The following is a 27771-nucleotide window of genomic DNA, read 5'->3' as shown; positions in this document are numbered from 1 at the left end:
TAACAAGAATGATAGGAATAGTTTATTTCAACCCCTTCCACTCATTTTAAAAAAGTGAAAAAATTACCAGAAAGTGTGTTTTCATAACAGTAATGCTTCCGTAAAATTTCATTAGTCTATCTCTTTTCGTTTTCAAGATAAAAAATAAAAACATTATTTTTCCGCCATCTTTGTACCGCGATATCTCCCTAACGGTTGACTTTTGACCCAACGTTTATAAAGCAAACTACCCTTTATTTTGAACAAGGAATCACCCCCTGAAGTTTTTCGCATTTGTTTTGAAACACCCTGTATATGAAAATTTGTATTAATTTTGATACAATAAAAAAATCAAAGTGTACAATATCTTTTTTAAACTACCACACTCTCACGATTCAACCATAACAATCAAAATACCAACTCAAATCTTCTAAACGTTCAAAATATTTCGTTTCTGATACTATACCCGGTGTCTCAATATACAGTGTCACAAGTTATCATAAAAACGGTTAAGAGAAAATATATGTTTCTTTTGTCCAGATCTATCGTTTACTCGTATTTTCAGAGACACCCTGTATAATATTTTATATGATTACCGTATGATCGAAAAAAAAAAACGGCGTCAAAGAGGGCTGGGAATGAAACCGATCATAATTTGGCAAGGTCAATCTCTAGACTCGTTTTTGAAAATCGTTTTTATTCAATATAAAAATAAATTACAACCTATCCTTAAGGCCGTTTAGGGCTTGACCTTGACTGTCTTCGACGCCGTTTTTTTTCTCGATAACTGGAACATTTAAAGTTTTGAACTAGTATTATAAAAAAATCATCTCATTTCGGGTCATTTAACATATTTTTAATATAATTAGTTATGTATAATTCTACAATAAAGGATTACTAAATAATAATGTCTTTCGCGGTTTCTATCTATTTATCGTTCTTTACTAAAAAAATAATTGTTATATTTTATAAAATTCTAGCTCTAGCTCTCGCTAAAAACAATACGTATAAAATGTATAAATCTTGTTTATCTAGCTTTTCCCTATGTCGGTTCAGTCTTGATGTGTATAAAATATAGTTGTAGCTAATGAATAAATAGTTGTAGCTTACATACGTCAATTAGTTATTAACTATTTTGGTTGATATTTGATCCGGGATGCTCCGCTTGGTGATTGGTGAAAATCGTTTGGAGCTTGTTCGGATCATTGATAAACACTTTTTTCGCTAAAGTCTGCAAAAGAAAACAAAATCAAATATACAGAAATAATCTTTGAATTAAGAATACATCTACAGGGTGGTCCGAACTGTATTCCGGAAACTTCGGCAGCATATTTTGCAGACAAAAATAAGTAAAAAACTTCGTATAAATGTATGTCCTAAAATGCATAGTTTCGGAGATACAGGGTGTAGAAGTTTTATTTTTATTGCGATTTTTTCCAAATAATTTCTGAAGTAACGTCAATATTTTGATGAAAATTTGTGTCTGGGAGTTTTTTGACATGAGAAATTTGATTTTGAGGTCAATACTTTGAGGAAGGAGCATAATGCTATCCATGTATTCATGCATGGTGGACGGAAAAGCCACCATAAAAGTTCTCTAGGGTGGGGATCCTTGACAGTTCTGTTTGACGATTCATTTGACACATTTGAATTTGATTTGAAATTTTGTGGATTTGTCAGTCTTTACGGAGCTTATTTTATGTTATTTATTATTTATTCTACTACTGATAGTTGTATAAAGGTAGTAAATCTAGATGGAAATTGTGACAGAACTTAAATTAACAGTGACACTATCGCGATTTATCGAAAAAGATTCTAAAATAGTTGGTTGTGTAGCGTGCGGTATATCTCTGCAAAAACTGAGTGAAATAATGGAACAACTTTTCGCTAGTAAGTGACTATATAATATACATACGTGTAGTAAACCGATCATTTATAAAATTCACTTAAATTAACTAAATTATATATTTTTCTTGCATTTTAGCTTTTATTTATTACTTGTCAAAGAATTTAGATACGTTAATTTGACTTACCTGCTTCAGTAGCGTATCGGATGTTTGTGTTAATAAATACTTATTATAACATCTATTTTTATTAGAATTATATATTTTTATAACAATTTTAATAACTACCAACATTTATTCACAACGTAAAATAAAACAACAAATTATTGAGTCTACCCCACGTCTACCCAAATCATAGTTTTACATTTTTTAAATAAATTTAGAACGACACTGATAAACCGGAATTTAAGTCGGCCATATTTGAGGCCCATCGCGGTGTACCTAAGATTTTTGATATGCTCCTTCCTTAGTCTTCTTATTCAAAGTGTTTTAAGTGTTTTGGAGTAATAACTTTGCGTCCGTACCTGTATAAAACTACAGAGTGAAAAAATATTCATTTCCGTGACTTTTTACGTAAAAAACGTCGTAGATGTATATTTTTTTACTCAGTAGTTTTATACAGTTACGGACAAAACGTTATTAATCTTCATAACAGTTAAAACACATGTAGGTGGCGCCCTCTATAAGTAGGGGTCATACTGACATCAAAATCAAATTTTTCATGTCAAAAAACTCCGAGACACCAATTTTCATCCAAATATTGACGTTACTTTGGAAATTATTTGGAAAAAATCGAATTAAATATGAAACTTCTACACCCTGTATCTCCGAAATCAAGCATTTTAGGACATACGTTTTTACATATTTTTATCTACAGCACTATTCTGCTGAAGTTTCCGGAATAGAATTCGGACCACCCTGTATAAGAATAATTTTCTTAAAATTCCAGGTATTACTGGTTGCCTATTAATATAAAGTGACTATAATTTAAAACCATTTTAAAACCAATAAAGAGTAACATTCAGCGGCGTAGCGTGGCGTCAATACAAGGGGGTGTAATAAGTAATTGTAATTAACATTTTACCAACACAATAAAGATTTTTTTATTAAAGTCTTTAATTTTGAAGTTACAAAAATAAAATATACAAAAAATGTAACAGGATAAAAAAGTAATCAAACTAATTTAAAAACAAGCGTCGTTGCACAATGGAAATAAGATTATGACAATATGATGACAATGAAAAGTTGCTTTCCATAACACTGTGTAATTTGTACTTCCTAAACTGTATAAAATTGTGATTATTTTGGAAATACCTTCAACTTTTTCAAAGTCCTGGAAAAAGACAAACCTACTGAACGTTTCATAAGTGCAATAAAGAAGGTTTGAAAATGGCACGTCGTGATGTTGGAGACATATTTTTTAATACTAAACTTATGGCGTTGATTTATCCACGTAAGTATATATATGATCTAGGGTTCTAATGGCTTCACATACCTTTAAACTCTCTAGGCATTGGTCCACGTCGCTAGTATTGATTTCGGTCAACAAACTGTTGGACCGCTCCAGTTCCGCGTACAGGCCAAAAGGTATCTTGTCCAGGCATTCCAGCCTCATGATGTGCATCTTGGAGCGCAGATGCTTGGCCAGGTGGCCGTGTATCCTGAACGCTATGTTGCAGTCTGAACACTTGAAAGGCCTCGGCTCTGACGAGGATTGGGCGGGAGATGAGGATAACTAGTATAAAAGAAATAGGATTATTATTATTATTCACTTTGATATAATCTACAGGGTGGTCCTAATCCCAGTTCGGGAGCTTTTATAAAGTTCGGCAGCCTAGTAGAGGGAGATGGCCGATTCTACGCCAGGATCAAAGATCAGGCGCACTGCGCATGCGCTAGGAGGAAGGGGCTGTCACCTGTCAAACGTCATCTGTCAAACGTCAAACCTGTCTTACGTCATCTGTCAAACGTCATCTATCGAACGTCAAGCCTGTCAAACGTCAAATCTGTCAAATGTCAAACGTTAAACCTGTCATCTGTCAAACGTCAAACGGTTTGACGTTTGACAGGTGTCAGCCCCCTCCTCCTAGCGCATGCGCAGTGCGCCTGATCCTTGATCCTGGCGTAGAATCGGCCATCTCCCTCTACTCAGCCTTTATAAAAAAAGTATATAGATTGAAAAAAAACCCTGGAAACTAACCTTACTATAATGACTAGCACTTCTTTCGTGTTTTTGTAGGTGCCCCTTGGTCCTGAAACTTACAGAGCACGAATCACAACGAAAGGGTCTCTCTAGGTAGTGTATATTCATGTGCAACCTACAAAAAAAAATAAACAATAAACACAAAAAACTATAATACACTCACGAGCACGAAAAAGGCACCTTTAAATTTTCACGTGTTTTTTTCACGGATTTTGATGATTTTTTAAGCAATTTGTAGCTAAATTAGTATCTGTTTTACTTTTTCTTCTTTTTGTTTATCTTTTTAGTATCTCTTTCTAAATTAAACACGAAAGTTGCCATATGTCAATTATACGAGGGAAAAACAAAAGGTTGATATTTTGGTGAATGTTTGAAACACCCTGTGTAGTACGTTAACAAAGCAAGGAATTTAAAAATCATTTTATCATCTGGGTGGATGTTTTCTCGATAGTTTGTTTTTTGATTCATCTCAAGAGCTCTATTTTTTTAGGAGATATTCGCACTAACATTTTTTCATATTTTTTATATTAAAATTTATTATAATTATGTTTTTTTATAAAACACTAGTACTTCTTTCTTGGACACCCTGTATTTATCGAAATTATTACGAAAATTTAAGTAAACTAAGACAAAAAATATACAGGGTGTCCCAGAAATAAGTGCAAGTATTTTAAAGGGTGGTAGATCTCGATAAAAGAAACATATTTTCTCTTTATCGTTTTTCAAAGTCCAAGTTATCGTTAAGTCCAAAATAACGGAGTTTTTTTACTTTGAAAATTTCCAAAAAAATGATTCTTTCCTAAAATTTGGAGAACCACTGGATCTCTTTTCTGGATTTTCTTTCTTGTAAATTTAATCTAATACTTATCTTGCCATATTATCAAGAAATGATGTTTTTTAATTAAAAACTAAAAAAATTCCAAATTTTTCTTCAATATCTCGAATTTTCAATTTTTTTACCAGTTTAAATATTCGAACTTATTTCTGGGACACCCTGTATAAGGTATACTTAAAATTGACTTACCTCAATTGCGAAGGCTTGTTAAAACTTTTCGAACAGATAGAACAGCTCTTGTTCCCCTCAGGCTTGACAAGGAGATCGTTAACATCTTTGTGCAACCCTATCAAGGCCCCCACGTCCCTGGTACCACCTTCCGGTCCCTCGTTCTGCGTCATCAGCTTCAAGTACTCTGTGGCCACGCTCTTAGCCAGCATATTCTTCTCCAACTTCACCTGCTTGGTGGCCACGTCCGCCAAAGTCTCCATAGCGCTGTTGTCGTATTCCACGATTTTCGGAGCGTCACTGCTGTTGGTGTTTTGAGGATCACTCTCAGGGTAGCTGTAGTGAGTTTGAGGAGGCGGTTCGTGAGGTGTTTGATGCTTGAGTATGAGTAGAGGCTCTTTTTCAGTCGTTTGGGGGCTTCTAGGCGAGTAATTCCGAGGTTGGGAGTATATTTCTTGGTTCATTTTCAACTCTTCATAGGTTATAAACGTTCCAGGCTCGGGAACAGGATGTACGTCCCTTTTTTCACTGTTTGCCATAGATAAATCCATTACCTCGTCGTTTCTGTGTACTTTCCCCTGATAGTTACTGTCAGCAAAAGTGATTTTCCGTTTCCTTTCCGAAGGATTGTCCTGGATAACCACATCGTTTACTTTCAAGGTCGGAACGGGACTGGCAAGGTACTTGGGAACGTTGTTTGGTACTTTACTGATTACAGTTCTTTCTATAGGTGGTTCTGGATAGGCAGGTTCCGGCGAAGGAGGGGCAGCATACTTTTGTATCACGTGAAACTGTTTTATGTTCTTGGGTTCCGATTTTTCTTCTGCTATCACTCTTTTAACTTCTTCAAAGACCGGTGTTTGTACCTCTTTACTTCCAGAAACCAGCAAAGAGGTGTACGGATAAGTCAAAGGCCTGGACATTGTGGTTTTGCCCAGATACGTTGCCAGACTTTGTTCTTCGTCCCTAGAATCGTTTCTTTCTTCGCTAGAGATATTATCACCGATTTCCTTGCTAGGCTTGTAGTTTAAGTTATCGAGGAACTTGTTTTTGGCGTAGTTGGTCTTGCTGACGTAAGCTATCTCTTCCGTGGTCATGATCTGGTCGTTGTTCGAGGAAGAACTGCCCGTTTGTGCCATGCCGGAAGGGCTTAGGATCTCTGAGACTCCCGTAGCGTTTGAGGTGGTTTTCTGAGACAAAGAAAGTAATCCATAAGCTGCTTCATGTTCTTGTTGTCGGGTCAACGATTCATCTAGAGAAAAAAGGAATTAATAGAGATTTTTTTTGTTAAAAAACTATAGGTCTTACCGCTGCTATCCATGCCGCTGTCATCCGTATCCGATCCTGAGCTCTGGGACGCGCTCATGTGAGCTGAGGGACCTGAAGATTCACCGTCGTTGCAGTTCTTCGAATGCGACTTGCTTTTCATGTGTTTCGTCAGGTTTCCTTTGGTCTTGAAGCTGAAATTTCATCGAAAATAAGAAATTTAACATTGAGCATTGAAGTTAAACAATACTGACCTAAAATTGCAATGGCTGCAAGTATAGGGTCTGTCATTCGAGTGTGTTCTGATATGCTTCTTAAGCATGGAAGGCTTCTTGCAGCGTATTCCACACTGATCACAGACGTAGCGACCTCTACCTGCAAAATTTTAGAAAAAAAAAGATATTTTGTATTGAGGAATCGTATTAATATCTTTATATACAGGATTGCGCACCTTATTCGCCAAATTTTTTAGTAAAGTATATTTCTCTGGCTTCAAAGTCAGCACAAGAATTAATTCTGAAAAGTAACGTACAGGGTGTTGACAAACTTTTTTATTATAGCATATGGCATATTTAAATATCTTTAAATATCTCAAAAACCAAAACATTTAAACGTATTAAACCCTTTTAATAAATGCCTTATTTCATGCCCGAGGATCCAAAAATGAAATAAAATACCGGGTGTTCCATACGAAAAAAATATAACTTTGGTATGGATCTTAGTTCTGACACACCCTGTACATTTGAAAATATTTTTAAATTATGCATATCGCCTTTCTACATATACCCATAAAAAATTTTGTTTCTAAATCTTTCCGTTTTCGTATAATCAACCGAGACGAATGAGGTGCGCCACCCTGTATAATCTGAGGGTACTATATACCTCTTCCTCTGACGTATGGCGAGTCCTCGGTACTTTCGTAACCACCGACAAGCGATTTGGAACCATCATCGCTCTTGTCATTTTTGCTAGGCAATTCTGATACCACAAACTGTAAAAAAAACGAGTTAAACCACTAAGACAGTGATGTAGAGAGCTGAATGTAGTTACACACATACACAGCAAAATAAAACACTAAATTACCACAATACACCAAAACACTTTTACTTTTACACTGGACGCGCGTTTCGCTAACCATGTTAGCATCATCAGCAGATGATTATAAACTAACTACAATTTGAGCGTTTATATACTCGCTCAGTGGGCACCGAGTGGGCGTGGCAAGATCTAGCCAACCGAGTCAGAGAGCCCACCGAGCGTAACAGTTCGATTTCCGCCACTAGAGTAGTAGGAACAAAGAACTTGAAGGAATTGGACCGTTGTCTCTGTTCATTCTATCTTTACATTTATTAATTCTGATGCTTTCATATGCATCTAATTGCCTGTAATTTGAGACTTGTTTAATTAATGTTAAATTATTAAACTCTATACAATGTTCTTTATCAACAATATGTTCGGCAAGGCAAGATTTATCCGGTCTACCATATCTTATCTGAGCTAAATGTTCTTTAAATCTAGTTAATATTGATCTTCTAGTTTGCCCAACATATTTCTGATTACAATCTTTACAAGAAATTTCATAAATACCCGACCTTTCCGAGGTGTTTTATCCTTTGGATTACCTAATAATTGTTGTAATTTATTATTAGCACTATACACAAGTTTATAATTGACATTCTTAAAAATTCCTTTTAGACCACGGGATAACTCTCTATCAAACGGTATTGAAAAATATTTTGATGTATCTTTCTCCAATTGAAAAGTCGAATTTTCAGAAATCATTAACCTATACCTACGTTTTCTAATTATTTTATCAACTAGTGAAGGAGAATATCCATTACACTCAGCTACATTCCTAATGTATTCTCTTTCTATTTCATATATTGCGTTGGAAAGTGGAAAACTAAGAAATTTAAACTAGCCATTTTATGTTCAACACTATGATATGATTCATTAAGAATATATCTGCATGTAGTGGCATTTTTCCTATAGATATCAAATTCCAGGCAATTATTAGTATTTCCAATAACCAATACATCTAGAAATGGTAATCTGTCGTTGTTCTCAAATTACAGGCGATTAGATGCATATGAAAGCATCAGAATTAATAAATGTAAAGATAGTATGAACAGAGACAACGGTCCAATTCCTTCAAGTTCTTTTTTCCTACTACTCTAGTGGCGGAAATCGAACTGTTACGCTCGGTGGGCTCTGACTCGGCTGGCTAGATCTTGCCACGCCCACTCGGTGCCCACTGAGCGAGTATATAAACGCTCAACTTGTAGATTGTACTTTAGTTTATAATCATCTGCTGATGATGCTAACATGGTTAGCGAAACGCGCGTCCAGTGTAAAAGTAAAACTGTTTGTGGTGATTTAGTGTTTTATTTTGCTGAGATAAAAGCGTCCTTACCTTATAACTAGAATGTATGATCAAATCCGCTACAGTCTTCCCAGCAGTGGTATACCTCTGGTTCTTCTGCCTGGAATCGTAAGCACTCACGTACAACCTGTCATTTTTCGTATCTTGCTGTCTCCATTCCGAATACATGCTCAATTTCTTAAAATGGGGCACATAAAAAGGCTGGGTCTTGTTCAGGGTACAGTACACAGGCTTCGTGGAACTCTTTAATCCCAAGTACGTGAAATAGTTGCCGTTCAGGAACTGTTGAGCGTACTTCTTCGCCACTCTGGGAGTATCAGGACTGATCAGAATCTGATTGAAAATAGTCGGTGTAAGCCCGTGATTCAGCTTCAAAGCTGCTGTGGTCGGTTTTAGAGCGAGACTATTCGGCCTAATGAACTTTTTCGGTTCCCCCAACGTTTCTGAACTGCTTGTTTTAAGTTCCTTAGACGGAGATCTTTGCTCAGGGAGTTTAAGAGGACTCCTCCGTTCGCTGAGACTTGTTTTGTTCTCTGGAGGCTCCATTCTGGAAAGTGTGGGTTTTTCTGTAAGTTTTTCTACAGAAAGAAAGGATTTTTGAGTTGTTTGAGTCGGTTTGGGTGAAATTATCCTGTCCAAAATAACCGGAGGTTGCATGGGAGATAGTATTTCTTTCTGAGGCTTTCCCACAGCCACGATGTTACTCCCGTACATCATTTCAATCGGTCCTTCTGCGGCTATTGGTCCAGGAATACCAGGGACATATCTAACTACCTTTCCGTTAACAAATAAATTCATGGGGTTATAAAGATTACTCACCGGCGAAGATATGTCCATTTGCTTCTCCAAAACGGTTCGTTTTTTACTGAATTTTCCCTCAATCTCGTTCTCGGAGGGAGTGATAACTTCCTCATTCCTAAGTCTGGGACTGTGCAAAACCAAGCTTGGTTTCGGATCGTTGTAAGGTATAACGAGACTGGAAAGGGAGATGCTGGGTTGTTTGATGTTCGGCGTGAGGAGTTTTATGGCGTTTTGACTGAAATCCGCGATGTTGGTGTATTTGTGTGAAGGACTAGGGACTTCGTTCTTTGAAAGCACCACGTCACCAAGAGGTGGTCGTAGAGGAGGTTCAGAAATTGATACTTTCTCCTCTCTTTTCTCATAGTTGAAGTGAGGCTTTCCCAAATTCGCCATGTCGATGTTAGGAGACACTGAAGTGTTCTCGTATACTCGTATCACGTCGTAGTACACCCTTCGTTCTTCCTTGTTAGCTTGGTTAGTCAAAACCGTTCCTCCAGATTGAAGACTCGATTTAACCACACGATTTTCACTTAACTTGCCACCATACTCGACAAAACCACTATCGACTTCCTGTTTATCTTCTTTGTTCTCGATACGAAAGCTTTTAGTCTCCCCACCCCCACTGTGGACCTTTACCTGACCTCCAAACATCTTCACAGCCTTATTCCTGTCATCTTTAAAAGGTAACGGAGAGAGTGAGTAATTGGGTGAGCGTGGAGTGCGATCTCCTGGACTTATTGGTAAGGGAATATTCACACCGTCGAACGAGAAAGACTTACTTTTGTCGCTTTCAACCAGTCTGGTTTTACCCAAAAATGGCCCAGGAGAATTTAGAGGAAATAGTCTGTTCTGGAACTGAGGCATACTGTCAAAGGCGTTCTTGTTTTTGGTCAGGATTGATGCCACATTCACCGAACTACTTCTGGTGTATTTGGCGTCTGAGGGTTTACCTTTACAGCTTCTGAGTTTGTGAAGTTCCAGCTCAGTGACAGTTTGGAAGATCATCTTGCAGTACAGGCATTGCATATCGGAGGAAAGGCTCTTCAATAACAGCTCCTTGATGAGGCTTTTTTGTATTACTGGTTCCGCCACCTCGCTCATAGACCTTTTTCTGTTTTTATTCGTCAAATTCAGAGGTTCTTCAGGCTTGGGGTCAGCAACGTACGTTCCTTCAAGCCTGTTAACTCTTTGCTGCACGTATTCGTTATTGTTAACGCTATCTACCGAGTCCGAGTATCGTTTTTTAAGCAATCCGTGATCGTTTGAGTTGATGATCGAGTTGTTTTTGCTGATAATCTCGTTGATATGATGCGAAAGGTCTGTACTACTGAACCCCCTGTCATCTTCTGAAGCTTCTTTATCCAGGAACCTTTTGACTGTATGAAATCGGGGTTTATACGGTTTATTTTTTAAATCTCCCGAGGCATTTTCAGATATTTCCATCCCTTGATGAACTGAGTGGTTTATGTTTTGCTTGAAAACCTCACCAGTGATTTCTTCCTGTGCTTTGTTGAGCCTGTTCGCGTGGGTCCTCGACCTGCAGTGTTTGTACAAATTCGACCTAGTCTTGAAGCTGAACCCGCAGCTGTTACAAGGGTAAGGTCTTTCGTTCGTATGGGCCCTGATGTGTTTCTGTAAGACGCTGGGTTTCGAGCAAACTAAGTTACAGTACGTACAAACGTACTTTCCGGTGGAGTTTTTATCTGGAGTTGACTGAGGATCGTCCGATTTCATACCGTCATATTCCTCATTGTTTGGCGGAGTACAGGAGTCTCTTCTGTAATAACTAAGATCATCTGCCGCACTGGAAGACGTAATGGTTTGTTGTGGCGATGCCACCACACGTTGGTTGGTGATTGGGTCGTATTCAGCGTATGATATGCTCCGTTTCAATGGGGCGGGTACCCCCGTGTTGATTTCTACTGATATGGAAGACTTTGTGGTGGAACTGGGTGGGTTTGTACTTGGATTTGGCACTGTGACTATGGTGGTGGGGGCTGTGGAGTGGTCGTAGATCAGGGGGGTGATGGTGGGGTTTTTTTCCTCGCGCGACTCCACGTTTCTGGACGAGTCTTTGTTCTCTTTGTCATTCTGCGGCCGGTGGTGGTCGATGCTCAACTGTTTCTTGAACTTTTTGTGCAGGTAGTTGTCGACGCCCACTTCCATATCGACGTATAACCTGAAAAAAAGGAGAAAAAAGGATTGTTTTATCGAATATACACGATAATAAATGAAGACAATACTACACTACCATACGATCGAAAAAAAAACACGTCTAGAGATCGACCTCGCTAAAATTATTATCGATCGTCGTTCCCCAGCCGTCCTTCTCTTAAAATTATTATTATTATTTCACTTATTTCTGGGACACCCTGTATATTCTTGATTAATAGAATTATACAATGATTGTATCGTACGATCAAATGACAGCGATCTTGACGCCGTTTTTTTCGATCATATTGTATTATATCCCTTTATCTATACACAGAATTGTTTGTTCTTTTGTAGAAATTGTACCGCATATGCTAACAAAAAAAGATTAGCAATATATTCGGTTGTTCTCAGAAATAATAAAGTTAAGTACGTACAATGTTTACCTAAAGATACATATCCTAAATAAGATATTTTTCAATATTATTATTATTATTTTGACTATCTTACGAATAATTATATTGAATTAGACAGAGCTTCACTACTTTGACTAATGTTTTTTTAGCATTACCAGAGTGAAATTAGGTATATTTTACTTAAATATAACAACTAAACACTTATTGATTGATTGATTAATGTGATTTCAAGAAAAAAACAGGAAAAAAGCTTAAAACGTATTCAAAGAGCCCGCCAAATTGTTGATCTGGTTTTAATTGTTCCCCACAGATGTCGTTACATGTACAATATCCTTATCAGAGACTTTTAAAGAGATGTAATAGCACATCAAGGACTCTAAACAACAAAATATGATAAAAATAACTTAAAAACCTTCTTTCTAATGTACTCACGCTAAAAAATGGGATTTATATCGAATTTTTCCCCACTAAAAACAAAATCTGGTGCGTCTTGACATTGTAATCATCGCAATTAACTGTCATAACTTTCACATTTTTTTTTCGTAGGCAATATGATTCATTTGAATCGAGGCAAAATTGATAAGGACTCGGAGATAAGGTTGACGAATGTAAATAAGATCGTGAGTAAATAATTTTATCAAAACGAATTTTGTGTGTGTGTATGTGTTCAATGTTGATACCGAGTGTTTTTACTTAGTTTAGTTAAAGACTGCTCAATTGAAATGGGAATTATTAGCGCGAAGTCGATTAATGATATGCAACCAGCTATACCCATAATCTTAAAGTATAATCCTAATATCGTCATGTTTTATTTTTTTATCTCGAAAACTATTGGTATATGAAAGTAATTTCTAAAAATGTAATAATATACCAGATGTCCCATTTAAATTAACAAAGATGCTACCACTTTTCAAACGATGCGGCAACATTGTAACTGCTGCTGAAAATATTTTAGATAGATGGAGCAGGTGTTTTTACGTAAAAACTAGCGTGTACCCGCGACTTTGTTCGCGTCGAATTAATCATTTGTAATGGTGATGATAAAGCAAAGCAAGAATTTCCATTAACATACAAACTGGATAAAATTTTCTCACAACTTTTTGGAACACCCTGTATGATTTTTTAAAAAATTTCCAAATATGCAAAAAAAACCAAATAAATTATGCTTGTCCAAGCGTTATCCCGAAAGACTAACCGTTTTTTAAATAACAAATATTGTAATATTTGAGGGGCGTTTTCACCCTCTTGGAATTTGAGATTCGAGAAACCCCTCCTTATCGAACCTCTACACCCCACAGTCATTCCGTTTGCCAAAAATCAGCTGTAAACGTCAAGCAGTTTAAGCAGAATCGTGATTACTCAGTGGTCATATTTTATGAAACACCCTGTATAAATTTATAAAAAATCTTAAAATATGTAGAACAACAAAATAAAATATACTAGGTTTAAGAGTTTTTCCGAAAACCTCACCGGTTTTTAAATAAAAAATACTCTAATATTTGAGGGGTGGTTTCACCCCCTTAGAATTCGAGTTTCGAAAAATCCCTTCTTATCGAACCTCTACACCCTAAAGTCAATCCGTTTTCCAAAAATCAGCTTTTTACGTCGAGCGCTTTAAGCGGGATCGTGATTAATCAATGACCAGATTTTTCGAAACACCCTGTATACATTTTTAAAAAATCTTAAAATATGTAAAAAACCAAAATAAAATATTCGCGTTTTAGCGTTTTTTCGGAAACCTGACCGTTTTAATATAAAAAATATTGTAACATTTGAGGGGTGGTTTCACCCCCTTGGAACTGGAATTTCGAAAAATACCTTCTTATCGAACCTCTACACCCTAGAATCAACCTGTATGCCAAAATTGAGCTTCTTACGTTGAGTGGTTTAAGCAGGATCGTGATTAAATCAGTGAATTTTATATTTATATTAGTATATACATATATCTGCTATTTTTAACACAATGTATTTATTTGTTTCGGAACCACTTCGAAGTGGTACCGATTTAAATGAAACACGCCCAAGACAGTTCAGTACTACTGCCAGCGGAGCCTGCCTGCCGGCCAGTACCGCGACAATGGTACCATAACAACGGAGGAACCCCCTGTCCGCGTTCGTACTAGAGTACCACGCTCGTTTCCTAGAACCGCCTGCGACCGCCGCTGGTACCTGTCGTTTCGGAGAAATCGCAGCGTGCCGTGACCGATTCCGAGAAAAACAGATGCCGATCGAGTTGCAAGGAGACCCGGGGGGAGGTAGGAATACCGGTACTACCTTTATACGAGGGTACCGTCAAAAATAATAAACAAACGTACGAGAATACTGCTAATTTTTCAATAATAAAATTGTGTCTTGTATATTTTTGATTTTTTTTTAGTCCGCGACATTATACAGGGTGTCCCAGAGTGAACGTGCATTATGCATTATATTATCTAGAGAACTACAATATCTAGATCGGAGATTTTTTGTGCATCATTGTTTCATAACGAGATCTATCGATTAAAAATATTTTCAATATGGCGACACTTCCGGAAATACCGAAAGTTGACAGCAACTTTCTTATTTTAAATGGACACCCCCATTTTTTATTAGGTACTTAAATTCTCTGTAAAATTTTATGAATTTTGATATTAAACACTCTATATCTAAGATTAACCGTTCGTATTTTTGGTTTGTTTTTTAAAAATGATATAGTTTACATGAAATATACATAATATACAGTTAATAAATACAATATATATATACCTATTTATAATAATGAATAGGTATGCCTACAAATAACGAATAGGTACATAAGATAATGGGTAAAATGTAAAATATATTTTGAATTTTGGGGTTTGAAAATCGATCTAATTTAACAAAAAACATTCAATATCTACTAATAATGATATATTATTATTTGTATTCACAAAATTTATCCTAAAAAAATCAAAAATTTTAGAATAATTTTACATATAAAATGACAGCGATCTTTATTTCATGGCCATCACTGACGCCTTTTTTTCTATGATATTGTATTATTTGCAAATATAATTTTTCGAACATTGATACTTGCAAAATATTCATATAAATTTTGTGAATGCAAATAATAATACATCACTATTAGTAGATATTGAATGTTTTTTTATAGATTAGATCGACAACCCCAAAATTTAAAATATATTTTACATTTTACCCATTATCTTATGTACCTATTCATTATTTGTATATTGTAAAACATTTGCTGCATTTGTATGGTTCATAGTTTATTTGCCAAAGTATTTATTACTATAAATAGGTATATATGTATATATATATATATATATATATATTTATATATATATTGTATTTATTAACTGTATATTACGTATATTTCATGTAAACTATATCATTTTTAAAATACAAACCAAAAATACGAGGAATAATTATGTTTTCCATGTATTCTACAACATATTTATTAATCCGTAGTATCTAACTAGCGTGACGTCATAAATCTCGCTCCGAGGCTGTTCTATTAGAGAGAGACGGCATTGGTTTGATATTTAGAAATGTCAAAAGCTGATGACATTTTACTTTTGAGAATTATGACATTTTGTGTTGATTTTTGCAAGAAGAGGAAGAACTGTCACTTGTTTTATTATTTTCCTTTTCTATTTCACGAAAGTAAAAAGAGTTACCTATCTGATTCGTTCAGGCACTCAATTTAAAGAATATCAGTAACTTTTTTGATATAGGGATTTTATATTTGCCATGTTGGTAAAAAATAACGGTCAAAATTCAAAGTTATTCATTTTATAGACTATATCAAATTATTCGTAAAAAAATGCTTTTTCCAAATATGCTAATGAGCCACCCTCGTTCCATTTGAAAAAATTGAGATATGATTAAAAATACGATACGAAAAATACGACAAGACACTAAAAACATTAGACGATCAAATCTATTTTTCCAAGGCCCCTTGATTAAAAATTAGTGTCATGGAACAATTAAAAATTAGTGTCAAAACATAGTCATGCCACTCTAGATTGAAATTTAAAATAGAATTTGTTTTTGAGCGCATATGTCAAAAGTTGACATATGATATGTCATTCGATTCAGAGTGTCATTTTCTATTGAATAAAGTAAAAAAATACCGAGGATGCCATTTAAAAATCAAAAGTTGTAGCCATTTCCGGTGAAACAGGAGGTGACCAAAAACAATTGAATACGTCAATTAATCCTAATTTATGTCATATACTAACATACCAAATCTCATTTTTTTATCTGAAAAAATAAAAAAGTTATAGGAGTTGAGACGCACCCGGTATAATATATACCGTATGTCTAACACCCTCTTGAGAGAAGGCCTAACAGTTCTGACGTAATAATCTGATACGTCATCAAACGAAGGCTTTTGATATGTTTAAATTTATTTTGTCTCCATTTCATTTTTGTTAAACTATTTTTGGAACAGCTGCTCTGTATATGAACTTATGGCTTTTTTATATAATTCCTTATTGGAATTATCTCAAAATACCTAATCCGTGTATTTTCCTGAGTCATTTTCATTAATACAATTTATTTTTAACCTAGGCAATCTATTTATATTGTATCGCGTAAATACCCAATCGAGAACGAAATATAACAAAAATACATAAACACGATCGCGTTCTAGGAATATTACGTAAATTTTCGGACGTTCCAGGATATTTTTCGTTTAATTTTATACCTTGATAGATGCCAGAACAAATTCAATAAAAAAAAACACGAACAATTGTGAGTTGGACTATATGTTTTATTATTCAATTACAAACTACTACGTTGATACCTCCAGGCGTTGCAGAGAGGGAGGGTCTTGACAAACAGACCGACGGACAGACAACAAAGTGATCCCATAGGGGTCTGTTTTTGTCTTACTAGTCTGGGTTTTTTTATGAAGATATGTTAAAGACAGTGTTTACAAAACTCGACCAACTATTGTCGACAACATGAGAGAAATAATTATTGAAGCTGCTTTTCGAGGTAGAACTCCACATAAATGTCTTTTAAAATCAAAAGATCCTTTTGAAAAGACAATCATTTTATACAGTTAACAGGAATCTAGCTATAGTCTATAAAATGAATAACTTTGAATTTTGACCGTTATTTTTTACCAACATGGCAAATATAAAATCCCTCTGTCCAAAAAGTTACTGATATTCTTTAAAATGAGTGCCTGATCGAATCAGATAGGTAACTCTTTTTACTTTCGTAAAATAGAAAAGGAAAATAATAAAACAGGTGACAGTTCTTCCTCTTCTTGCAAAAATCAACGCAAAATGTCATAATTGACAAAAGTAAAATGTCATCAGCCTTTGACATTTCTAAATATCAGACCAATGCCGTCTCTAATAGAACAGCCTCGGAGCGGATTTATGACGTCACGCTAGTTAGATACCACGGATTAATAAATATGTTGTAGAATACACGGAAAACATAATTATTCCTCGTACTTTTGGTTTGTATTTTAAAAATGATATAGTTTACATGAAATATACATAATATACAGTTAATAAATACAATATATATACCTATTTATAGTAATAAATACATTGACAAATAAACTATGAACCATACAAATGCATCAAATGCTTTACAATATACAAATAATGAATAGGTACATAAGATACTGGGTAATATGTAAAATATATTTTAAATTTTGGTTTTTGAAAATCGATCTAATTTAACAAAAATATTCAATATCTAATACTATAATAGTGATGTATTATTATTTGGCATTCACAAAATTTATATGTATATTTTGCAAGCATCAATGTTCGAAAAATTATATTTGCAAATAATACAATATCATAGAAAAAAAGGCGTCAGCGATGGCTATGAAATAAAGATCGCTGTCATTTTATATGTAAAATTATTCTAAAATTTTTTGTTATAGCTAACGTTTATAGCCTTCATCAGTGTTATGTCATATGAAAAAAATAGTGTCGAATATAATCCTAAAAATTACATATACGAGGAATAATTATGTTTTCCATCATTCTACAACATAATTAATCCGTAGTATCTAACTAGCGTGACGTCATAAATCTCGCTCCGGGGCTGTTCTATTAGAGACGGCATCAGCATGGCCGCAAGTTGCTAACCTAATAAAATTAACACTAGAAAAGCCCGAGGGAACTGCCAAATTCAAAGTTATTCGTTTCACAGACTATAATTTTTGTCACATAATTATTGGTTTATATCTAGTTTTAATTCTGTAATAATTAAAATATGTTTTAAAAGTGTATCTTTTTTTATTGCCGTTGAGTATTTTACTCTACAATCTTAAATTTTTGTTAAATTAACAAAAGGTATTTCACACAGCCACCCAAGATTTTTTCAAATAATAAAAATCTACTGACGCAAAATTAAAATATCTAGGAAAATTTTTGTCTGAGGGGTAGGCAACCTTAATAACATTTTGAAGATATATAAATTCCCCATTGAACACCGGAAAAATATACTGGGTGTTCCATTTAAAATAAAGGAGTAACTTAGCTTTTAAAAGTGACAAATGTTCCATATTAATTTTGTCTCATCCTGTATAACTTTTCAAGTCAAATTTCAATTTGGTTTAACATACAATGGTTACTGTAATTAAAAATGAGGCTATACAGGGACAACTAAAATTTAGGTAGCTGTTATCGAAATGTAAAATTTACTCTTCATTTTCACAAAATGTGAAAAATGACAAAATCCTTAGATTTTAGGTACCGATATGCTTCTTTAATAAAACTCACCTTTATTTTTTTCCCTAAAATCCGAAAATCAATTAATATATAGGGTGTTTCATTAGAAAAAACAAAATTTCATTTCAATATAAACTACCATCACCTAAGAGGCGCCACCCTGTATATTATATATTATCTTTTTAGTTTATATTGACAAAATGACCGTATTTCCTAATAATAATAAATAAAATAAATAAACATTCAATCAACTATTTACACACATGCTTTCATGAATATTTATGTGAATTTTGCCACTGTGCTCAATGATTCGACGAAATTAGTGTGGTTTACAGACAAACTTGATTCAAACCAATACTAAGAATTCTTAAACATTCATATCTATTAATGGTTTTGTCGTTCCTCAACATATTGCAAGTAAAAGTATTAGAATTCTTTGAAAATGTCACTTGATGTCACTCAAACTTGATTAAAACAAAGTGAAGTTTTTGATTTGAAGGATTAGTAAAAATTTAACGAAAAAAACTAGTGTTTTCCATAGAAACTGTTAAAATTGCCTTATATAGTCTATAAAATGAATAACTTGACTAGACGATAATTTTGACCGTTATTTTTTGCCAACATGTCAAATATAAAATCCCTCTGTCAAAAAAGTTACTGGTATTCTTTAAATTGAGTGCCTGAACGAATCAGAGAGGTAACTCTTTTTACTTTCGTGAAATAGAAAAGGAAAATAATAAAACAAGTGACAGTTCTTCCTCTTCTTGCAAAAATCAACACGAAATGTCATAATTGACAAAAGTAAAATGTCATCAGCTTTTGACATTTCTAAATATTAGACCAATGCCGTCTCTAATAGAACAGCCACGGTGTGAGATTTATGACGTCACGCTAGTTAGATACTACGGATTAATAAATATGTTGTAGAATACATGGAAAAAATAATTATTCCTCGTATTTTTGGTTTGTATTTTAAAAATGATATAGTTTACATGAAATATACATAATATACAGTTAATAAATACAATATAATATACTTAGATTAAGAAGATAATATATACCTATTTATTGTAATAAATACTTTGGCAAATAAACTATGAACCATACAGATGCAGCAAATGTTTTACAATATACAAATAATGTGGTACATAAGATAATGCGTAAAATGTAAAATATATTTTAAATTTTGGGGTTTGAAAATCGATCAAATTTAACAAAAAACATTCAATATCTACTAATAGTGATGTATTATTATTTGCAATCACAACATTTATTTATATATTATAATGTTTACTGCAATTAATAAACTAATATAAATTTGTCAAAAGATGACCACATATTTTTTAAAATTATTATTCTTAACACAAAAACTTTCTACACTGACTATGGAGTACGATTTCAGCCATATTTTAAAACATTTGCTGCATTTGTATGGTTCATAGTTTATTTCCAAAGTATTTATTACTATAAATAGGTATATATATTGTATTTATTAACTGTATATTATGTATATTTCATGTAAACTATTTCATTTTTAAAATACAAACCAATAATACGAGGAATAATTATGTTTTCCATGTATTCTACAACATATTTATTAATCCGTAGTATCTAACTAGCGTGACGTCATAAATCTCGCTCTGAGGCTGTTCTATTAGAGACGGCATCGTGTCAGCATGGCCGCAAGTTGCTAACCTAATAAAATTAACACTAGAAAAGCCCGCGGGAACTGTCAAATTCAAAGTTATTCGTTTTACGGACTATATCTATCAAAAAGAACTAAACAAGGAAAGAGAGTTTGAGCGCACAGGAGCACTTGTCACCACGGGAAATTCTCCAATGGCGTAGCATCAGAAATTAGCTTGTACCTAGACGATAAAAAATATTTATTAAAACGTTAACTAATATAACAGTCATTTTTTCTCGCTTTTGCCTTTGCAGCCATACGCCGAACATCTCACCATACTAAACAACACAGTTTAAAACAAAACAGTATTCACAAAAAACATAAAAATTCGCTTGGTGTCACCTCGAAATCTTGTCACCAAAGTATGGCCGCCTCCCGAAATTAATTTACGAGCGATGATCGACGATAAAATACAATTTTATCGTCTTGTATAAAAAATAACTAATAGTTAGTTAACTTTAACAGAAGATAATGGGAACCGTCTCATATAGCGGCTTTTGTCAAAGCTCTGAGATCATATGACGAGTTATAACTCAAAAAAAAGCGACATAATAGTTAACTTCCAGTTATTACAGACTCTACGTTTACTTATTTCGCCGAAAAACATTTCTATACCAGAATTTAATTTCTCAAAAGTATTTTCTACGTGTTTTTTACATTTTAACGTGCGTTCGATGGGAAAATTTAAAATACGCGTGATGTAATTGAAAATATTTTTGGCAACAAGGCCTGAACGTATTTTGCATATAAATTACAGGACTCTACACACTGGAGAGTCAAAAATCTCATTTTTTATTAAAACAATTAATAGTTAGAACAGTTTTTTATAACCCTTTTTCTTTTACTCCAAATTTTAATACAATTATTATTGTTAACGATCTCCTACACAATATAACGTGTTTTTTTTTAAAGATATTCTAAAATTCCTTGTTGGTCAATCGAAAACAGTGTTGTGTCGCAAATCGTTGGAACAACAAAGCGTATGACGTGAACTTTCAACTTTGCTTTGACGTCATCGGTAAACAAATCCGTTTGCTATATAGTTCGATACATGCATAATATATTATCCCTCCAAGCAACAGTAATATAGGTTCAGTTCCATCGATTACCATTAAAAAATGTCGGCAGGACGTTATTATAGACCTAGTACCACCTGTTGAACCATTTTTCTTATAAATAGGTACAGTAGTTTCATTTTTATGTTTTGTTTTTGAAAATAAAAGGTTCATAAAAAATACACTTTTTTTAACGTGACACCCTGTATATTAGAAGTGTATTGAATAGATTATTTTTTCTGATTTCAAAAATGTATCACACATGCCTTATCCAAATATGAATCAGTGTTAATCTTTGTGTTAATATATTTGATATAGTCCGTAAAACGAATAACTTTGAATTTGACAGTTCCCGCGGGCTTTTCTAGTGTTAATTTTATTAGGTTAGCAACTTGCGGCCATGCTGACGCAATGCCGTCTCTAATAGAACAGCCTCAGAGCGAGATTTATGACGTCACGCTAGTTAGATACTACGGATTAATAAATATGTTGTAGAATACATGGAAAACATAATTATTCCTCGTATTATTGGTTTGTATTTTAAAAATGAAATAGTTTACATGAAATATACATAATATACAGTTAATAAATACAATATATATACCTATTTATAGTAATAAATACTTTGGCAAATAAACTATGAACCATACAAATGCAGCAAATGTTTTAAAATATGGCTGAAATCGTACTCCATAGTCAGTGTAGAAAGTTTTTGTGTTAAGAATAATAATTTTAAAAAATATGTGGTCATCTTTTGACAAATTTATATTAGTTTATTAATTGCAGTAAACATTATAATATATAAATAAATGTTGTGATTGCAAATAATAATACATCACTATTAGTAGATATTGAATGTTTTTTGTTAAATTTGATCGATTTTCAAACCCCAAAATTTAAAATATATTTTACATTTTACGCATTATCTTATGTACCACATTATTTGTATATTGTAAAACATTTGCTGCATCTGTATGGTTCATAGTTTATTTGCCAAAGTATTTATTACAATAAATAGGTATATATTATCTTCTTAATCTAAGTATATTATATTGTATTTATTAACTGTATATTATGTATATTTCATGTAAACTATATCATTTTTAAAATACAAACCAAAAATACGAGGAATAATTATTTTTTCCATGTATTCTACAACATATTTATTAATCCGTAGTATCTACTAGCGTGACGTCATAAATCTCGCCCGTGGCTGTTCTATTAGAGACGGCATTGGTCTAATATTTAGAAGTGTCAAAAGCTGATGACATTTTACTTTTGTCAATTATGACATTTCGTGTTGATTTTTGCAAGAAGAGGAAGAACTGTCACTTGTTTTATTATTTTCCTTTTCTATTTCACGAAAGTAAAAAGAGTTACCTATCTGATTCGTTCAGGCACTCAATTTAAAGAATACCAGTAACTTTTTTGACAGAGGGATTTTATATTTGACATGTTGGTAAAAAATAACGGTCAAAATTCAAAGTTATTCATTTTATAGACTATATCAAATTAAATTTTGAGTTACGTCATCGAGTGCGCGATTTTTAGATTCATTGTTGCAACCCTGGACATATTCGGCGTCGGGCTGACTAATTTTATTTATTTATTTATTAACATTTCTGTCGAAAACTTGATTTAAAACCGACTTTGTTTTGCTTTATACAGGGTGGGTCTTAAATAAGTGCAAATATTTTCAGAGCTGGTAGGTCTCTCGATAAAGGAAACATATTTTCTCTTTGCCGTTTCTCAAGTTAGTCCAAAATAATTGATTTTTGATTATAAAGCTTTCGTCTTTTGAAAAAAATAAACGAAAGTTATGTCAAAACATCAAAAAATGACGTAACAACAACGGCAACATTGCCCCCTATCTCACTTTTTACGATACAATAAAGTTAATAGGCTTTTACCCGGAATTTCGTGATGATTCCCAGGATAATTTCCTTCAAGGTCGCCGCCTATGTTTTCAAAAACCCCGCTTTTTTCTACCTGTTAACAGACAGATAGGTACATCCCCTTTTATATGTATTTACCCCGTCTGGCACTCCGAGACGTAGGTAAAAACAAACATGGCAAGGCCTACGCGTAGAGAATCGTGAAAAATTCAGTTCTATTTCTAACCCGTTTGTTGTTAATGTTGGCAAACGTTGTTGTTTGAAAACGTCATCGCGGAGTCGTTCGCAACATGTGGAGGCCGTGGCGGAATCTGGAGAGGGGAGCGGCGGGACAAGGAGGGAAAGCGGGCAGCGTTGCCGGACTGGCGAATTTTTCCGGTAAACTTACACAAATCAAAACTACTTTACGGTTTTTTTTAAATTTCTTAGGACCGGTTGTTTAAATTTTAAAATGTTCAATGAGTTTTCATACCCAAATTGCCGAGTTCGGAGTTGAATGAATGAGAATGAGGATGTATTTTTCCTGAGTGTCTTTTTTTGTTTTCGCAACCTTGTAGGCGTGGTTTATCTTCTTCATAACAAGTCTTAAGTAGAGTAAACTAAATATAATATATTTTGCTTACGGTGAGTGTGATAAAATGTTATAGTTCAATTTTTTGATAAAAGTACTTGAAAATTAACGTGACGCACATTATAAGTGTCTCAGTATAAAGATAATTAGTAATTTAACGATACGATAACCGATTTCGTCTTGTACGTACTTAAATAATAAATTTCCAGAGACCTTTAAATTTTTAAAAATAAATAAAGTAATTTTTCGGTCTAATTTTTTACGGAATTCAATTATTCATTTATTATCTAATAAAATTAAACACCTGTAAATTAATTTCTGATAAACTCTCACATATTTTGACTGTTTTATAAAATTTATAGCTAATCAAATCGAATATTATGAGCTTATCAGATTTATTAAGCAAATAAAAAGTATCTGTATCGATCGACGTGTAAAAATTTCGAAAAAAAAATAAGCTCAAGTTCTCTATATTTATATTGTTTTTCGTAAAATTTTCGGGAATTTCCTGGTAGTGAGGCCAAGTTTTCGAAAGTAAAAATAACCATTGACAACATTGAAACCAAAGTGACAATAATAATATTGTAAATAGAATTATTTTCTTGGAATGCAACTTGACCATGTGAACATACAGGACGGCCCATCGAAAACGTTCCGCAAGGCATAACGGCCAGGGTATTTATTTTTTCAAAAAATCCAAGAACACATCAATTTTGTTTGTGAGGGGGACAACTTTTGCCCCAAAAATGATTGCAAAATATTCAACCCTCTAAGCGGGGGTGTCATCCCCCAACTTTTTTCAAATGGAAAGGGGTGTCAAGTGGCGCCGCAATGAAAAGAGCTTTCTATTCTCTATATTTCCCCGCTTCGTGTTTGAAAATCGGTCGAGTCGTTGAGAAAATATGAAGGATCGAAATTTGAAAAGTTTTAATCAAGGATAAATTTGATCAATTTGCTGTTTTTTCTTATTTCTAGATGTTTACGCATTTTTTCACTTGCCACAACGTTGAACGATCAGGTGCGGTAGTTGCTAGATAGCTGTTCTGTGACTTGTACGTTGAAGTTCTTCTCAAATTTTCCAAAAATACCAGCGATTAACTACACCGTTCAAAAAGAAAGTACACTCATCCGAAAAACACACATTAAATAGGAAATTACTATCACTCGCCACTCGTTCACTCATAGTTTAACAAAATTGCAAGCGACGATCAAAATCGTCTTCGTTGAGTTCTTGTACCAACTGAATTTTGTACGGGTGGAACCTTAATATCGTGTTTTTTTAATATCCTTTGGAAACTTGTACGATTCCCGCCGGTCCCATTGGCTAATTTTCTTGTACTCAGAATACTGTCCATGGCAACTTGGCCCAATACGAATACCTCCATAGCTTCATTTACTCCAGGATTTTCCCTCTGCCTCTTTTTATTCATAACGGAACCAGTTTCGCGAAATTTTGCTACTAACTGGCGAACAATTTTGCCATAAAGGTGTTTGTCAGGATGGCGTTCATTGAATATCTGCGCAACCCGATTGCAAACATCTAGAAATAATAAGAAAACGCAGCAAATTGGTCGAAGGAATTTATCCATACCATTTACTCTGATAAATGTTTACAAAACTTTTCAAATTTCAATCCTTCATATTTTCCCAACGACTCGACCGATCTTCCAAAACGAAGCAGGAGAGTATAGAGAATAGAAAGCCCTTTTCATTGCGGTACCCCTTGACCCCCTTCCCATTTGAAAAAAATCCTTTTCATAAGTTATTCGGGATTTAAATGGCAGTAGTTTGGATATGGCGTTTATACCTCAGCCTGAATATCTGTTCGTAATTTACTTATTTCGTTTTGAGCCATTTCTGGCTCGAATTCGATCAGCAATCGACACGAAAGAGAATTAAAAAATATTGACTCAAAACTGACAACTAAAGAGACAGCTTTATTTATTTGTCTAATTACATAGCCAACGCCAACACAGCACAATATTTTTCTTTCTATTCTCTCTACTATATTGTTTGATACACGACAATAAAATTGCATTATCGTTTCCCGAAATTAATTCACGAGCGATGAAACAAAATACCATTTTGTTCCGAAAATTTCAGACCTCTACTTTTCAACCAATAACATGCTTTAATGTTGACTAGTTACCATGGCAACTGAAAAAATTTCCGGAAATTTTTTCGAGGCGCCACGAAACTTTAGTGGAAATTTTTTGACAGTTGAAAAGGTAAACATAAGATCTACAATCATAATGTGAATGAACTACAATGTCTATATATTGAAATATTACCCATTTGAGTTTTAGCATTTGATGTAACTAAGGTTGGTAATATTTTTTATTTAAGGAAATATGTTAGATATACCTACATATGAATTTCTTCGAAATTGCCATGTTCTAAAAAATATAGTTCTGCCGCCTTTATTTAACTAAAGCTGGTATTTTTCTATTTAACGAAATATGATGGATATACACTTGATTTTGATTTTCGGGTGTTATCTGGTTTTATATTTTCAATTTCTTCTTTAATGACTTGTTGGTTTACTTTTCCAAATCGCGACATTTCGCTATACACTTCTTACTCTACGTACAGACGTTTTAAAACTAGTAATAGCTTAATGACAGAATCGCAAACAAAAATGACAAAACACGTAATATGTCAAAAACATCAATACCTTGGCCAGCTTAACAAATTGAAATTATTTTAAAATGTCATGTTGGATTAATATTTTTTTTTTCAAATTTAGGTGTGAAATTTTCTTACCGAATACCACGCAAGCTTAAATTATTCCAGGAAATTTTCTTTCGGGCACGAATATTTTAGGAAAATTATCCCTCGTCTTCGACTCGGGATAATTTTCAAAATATTCGTGCCCTCAAAAAAATTTCCGAAAATAATTTAAGCTCTTGTGATATTATAAGTGAAAATATTTCCACTTATTTATGGCCCACCCTGTATAAACACATACGTATTTTCATTGGACACTCGGTATATTATCATCCGGATTTATTGAGAAAATTCGCGCTAGATCTTAGAACTTAATTCGCGGAAATATAATTTAGTTATTAACATTACAACGAACCGTCTTAATTTATCAGTCAGGTCTGTTTATCTCTGGCCGAAAAAATTCGGCGTAAACGTGGCAACGGCGCGCGATCCAGACAGACAGAGTACATATGACGCCAAAGCCATAGTCTTGGTGGCGCCAGCCTGCACAGGCACCCAGCGAGGGGGTCAAACATTCAAGAGGAGGAGACGTAGAGGGGGTGTCACTTATTCACTCGCTCACCTGATCGTTCACTATCTCCCTATTTCTCTTTCTTTCTCTGCTATTCCTTTTTTTTTCGCCTATTCTCTTTTGACAGCAACAAGCAGGTTCACATTCTGCGATGATTTAACTGTATAGGTAGGTGTCCCACTGGTGTCAAATTTATAGCACTCTCACTAGATTTGATTATAATGGCGCATAGTTTGTATGATTTGATTGATTTAGCACTGGATTTGAAACGGTGTCGAACACTGATGGAGGCGGTCGCGTAGTAACAACAGTTTATGCACAACAGCCATGATGTTTACCTTTTCGTCGTCTTTCTAGTGTTGTTCTCTGTGTCTTGTCTTCTCGTTTATCTCTCTCTCTCCCTTACTTTTACCGCGACGCGTTTCGTATTGGACTGACTGAGTCACTTGTCGCTTTTGAGTGCGGGCGAACAACACACTGGCCTGCCAGCGCCGTTGCCACGTCCACCTCGCGGAAAATACCTAAAAACCATCTCGGCCAATGACTATAAAGAATACAAAATACAAACATTTTTAGCGTACCTCCTAACAGTG

General features: G+C 34.2%; 1 protein-coding gene across 1 annotated transcript; it reads right to left on the bottom strand.

Moving 5' to 3' along the window:
• Positions 1 to 222: 222 nt before the first annotated feature.
• Positions 223 to 27646, bottom strand: LOC115882826. The gene is made up of 9 exons (XM_030901072.1): positions 27230 to 27646; positions 8709 to 11658; positions 7178 to 7286; positions 6550 to 6670; positions 6338 to 6489; positions 5051 to 6281; positions 4024 to 4141; positions 3319 to 3558; positions 223 to 1210 (listed from the first exon to the last, which is right to left on the bottom strand). The coding sequence occupies exons 2-9, from the start codon at positions 11643 to 11645 to the stop codon at positions 1106 to 1108; spliced, it is 5013 nt and encodes a 1670-aa protein (XP_030756932.1). The 5' UTR covers positions 11646 to 11658; positions 27230 to 27646; the 3' UTR covers positions 223 to 1105.
• Positions 27647 to 27771: the final 125 nt, after the last annotated feature.

Source organism: Sitophilus oryzae, unplaced genomic scaffold (genome assembly GCF_002938485.1).
Source record: "Sitophilus oryzae breed Bouriz unplaced genomic scaffold, Soryzae_2.0 scaffold_179_pilon_pilon, whole genome shotgun sequence".
In the NCBI taxonomy this organism is placed as follows: domain Eukaryota; kingdom Metazoa; phylum Arthropoda; class Insecta; order Coleoptera; family Curculionidae; genus Sitophilus; species Sitophilus oryzae.
This window is presented reverse-complemented; position numbering and strand designations above follow the sequence as displayed.

Excerpts from the sequence above, each read along its gene's own strand:
- LOC115882826 (XM_030901072.1), bottom strand. The coding sequence starts at position 11,645 with ATGGAAGTGGGCGTCGACAACTACCTGCACAAAAAGTTCAAGAAACAG. Across the intron at positions 7,287-8,708 it reads TCATACATTCTAGTTATAAG|TTTGTGGTATCAGAATTGCC; the intron begins GTAAGGACGCTT and ends TTTTTTTTACAG. Across the intron at positions 3,559-4,023 it reads GTGCTAGTCATTATAGTAAG|TTATCCTCATCTCCCGCCCA; the intron begins GTTAGTTTCCAG and ends CTTTTATACTAG.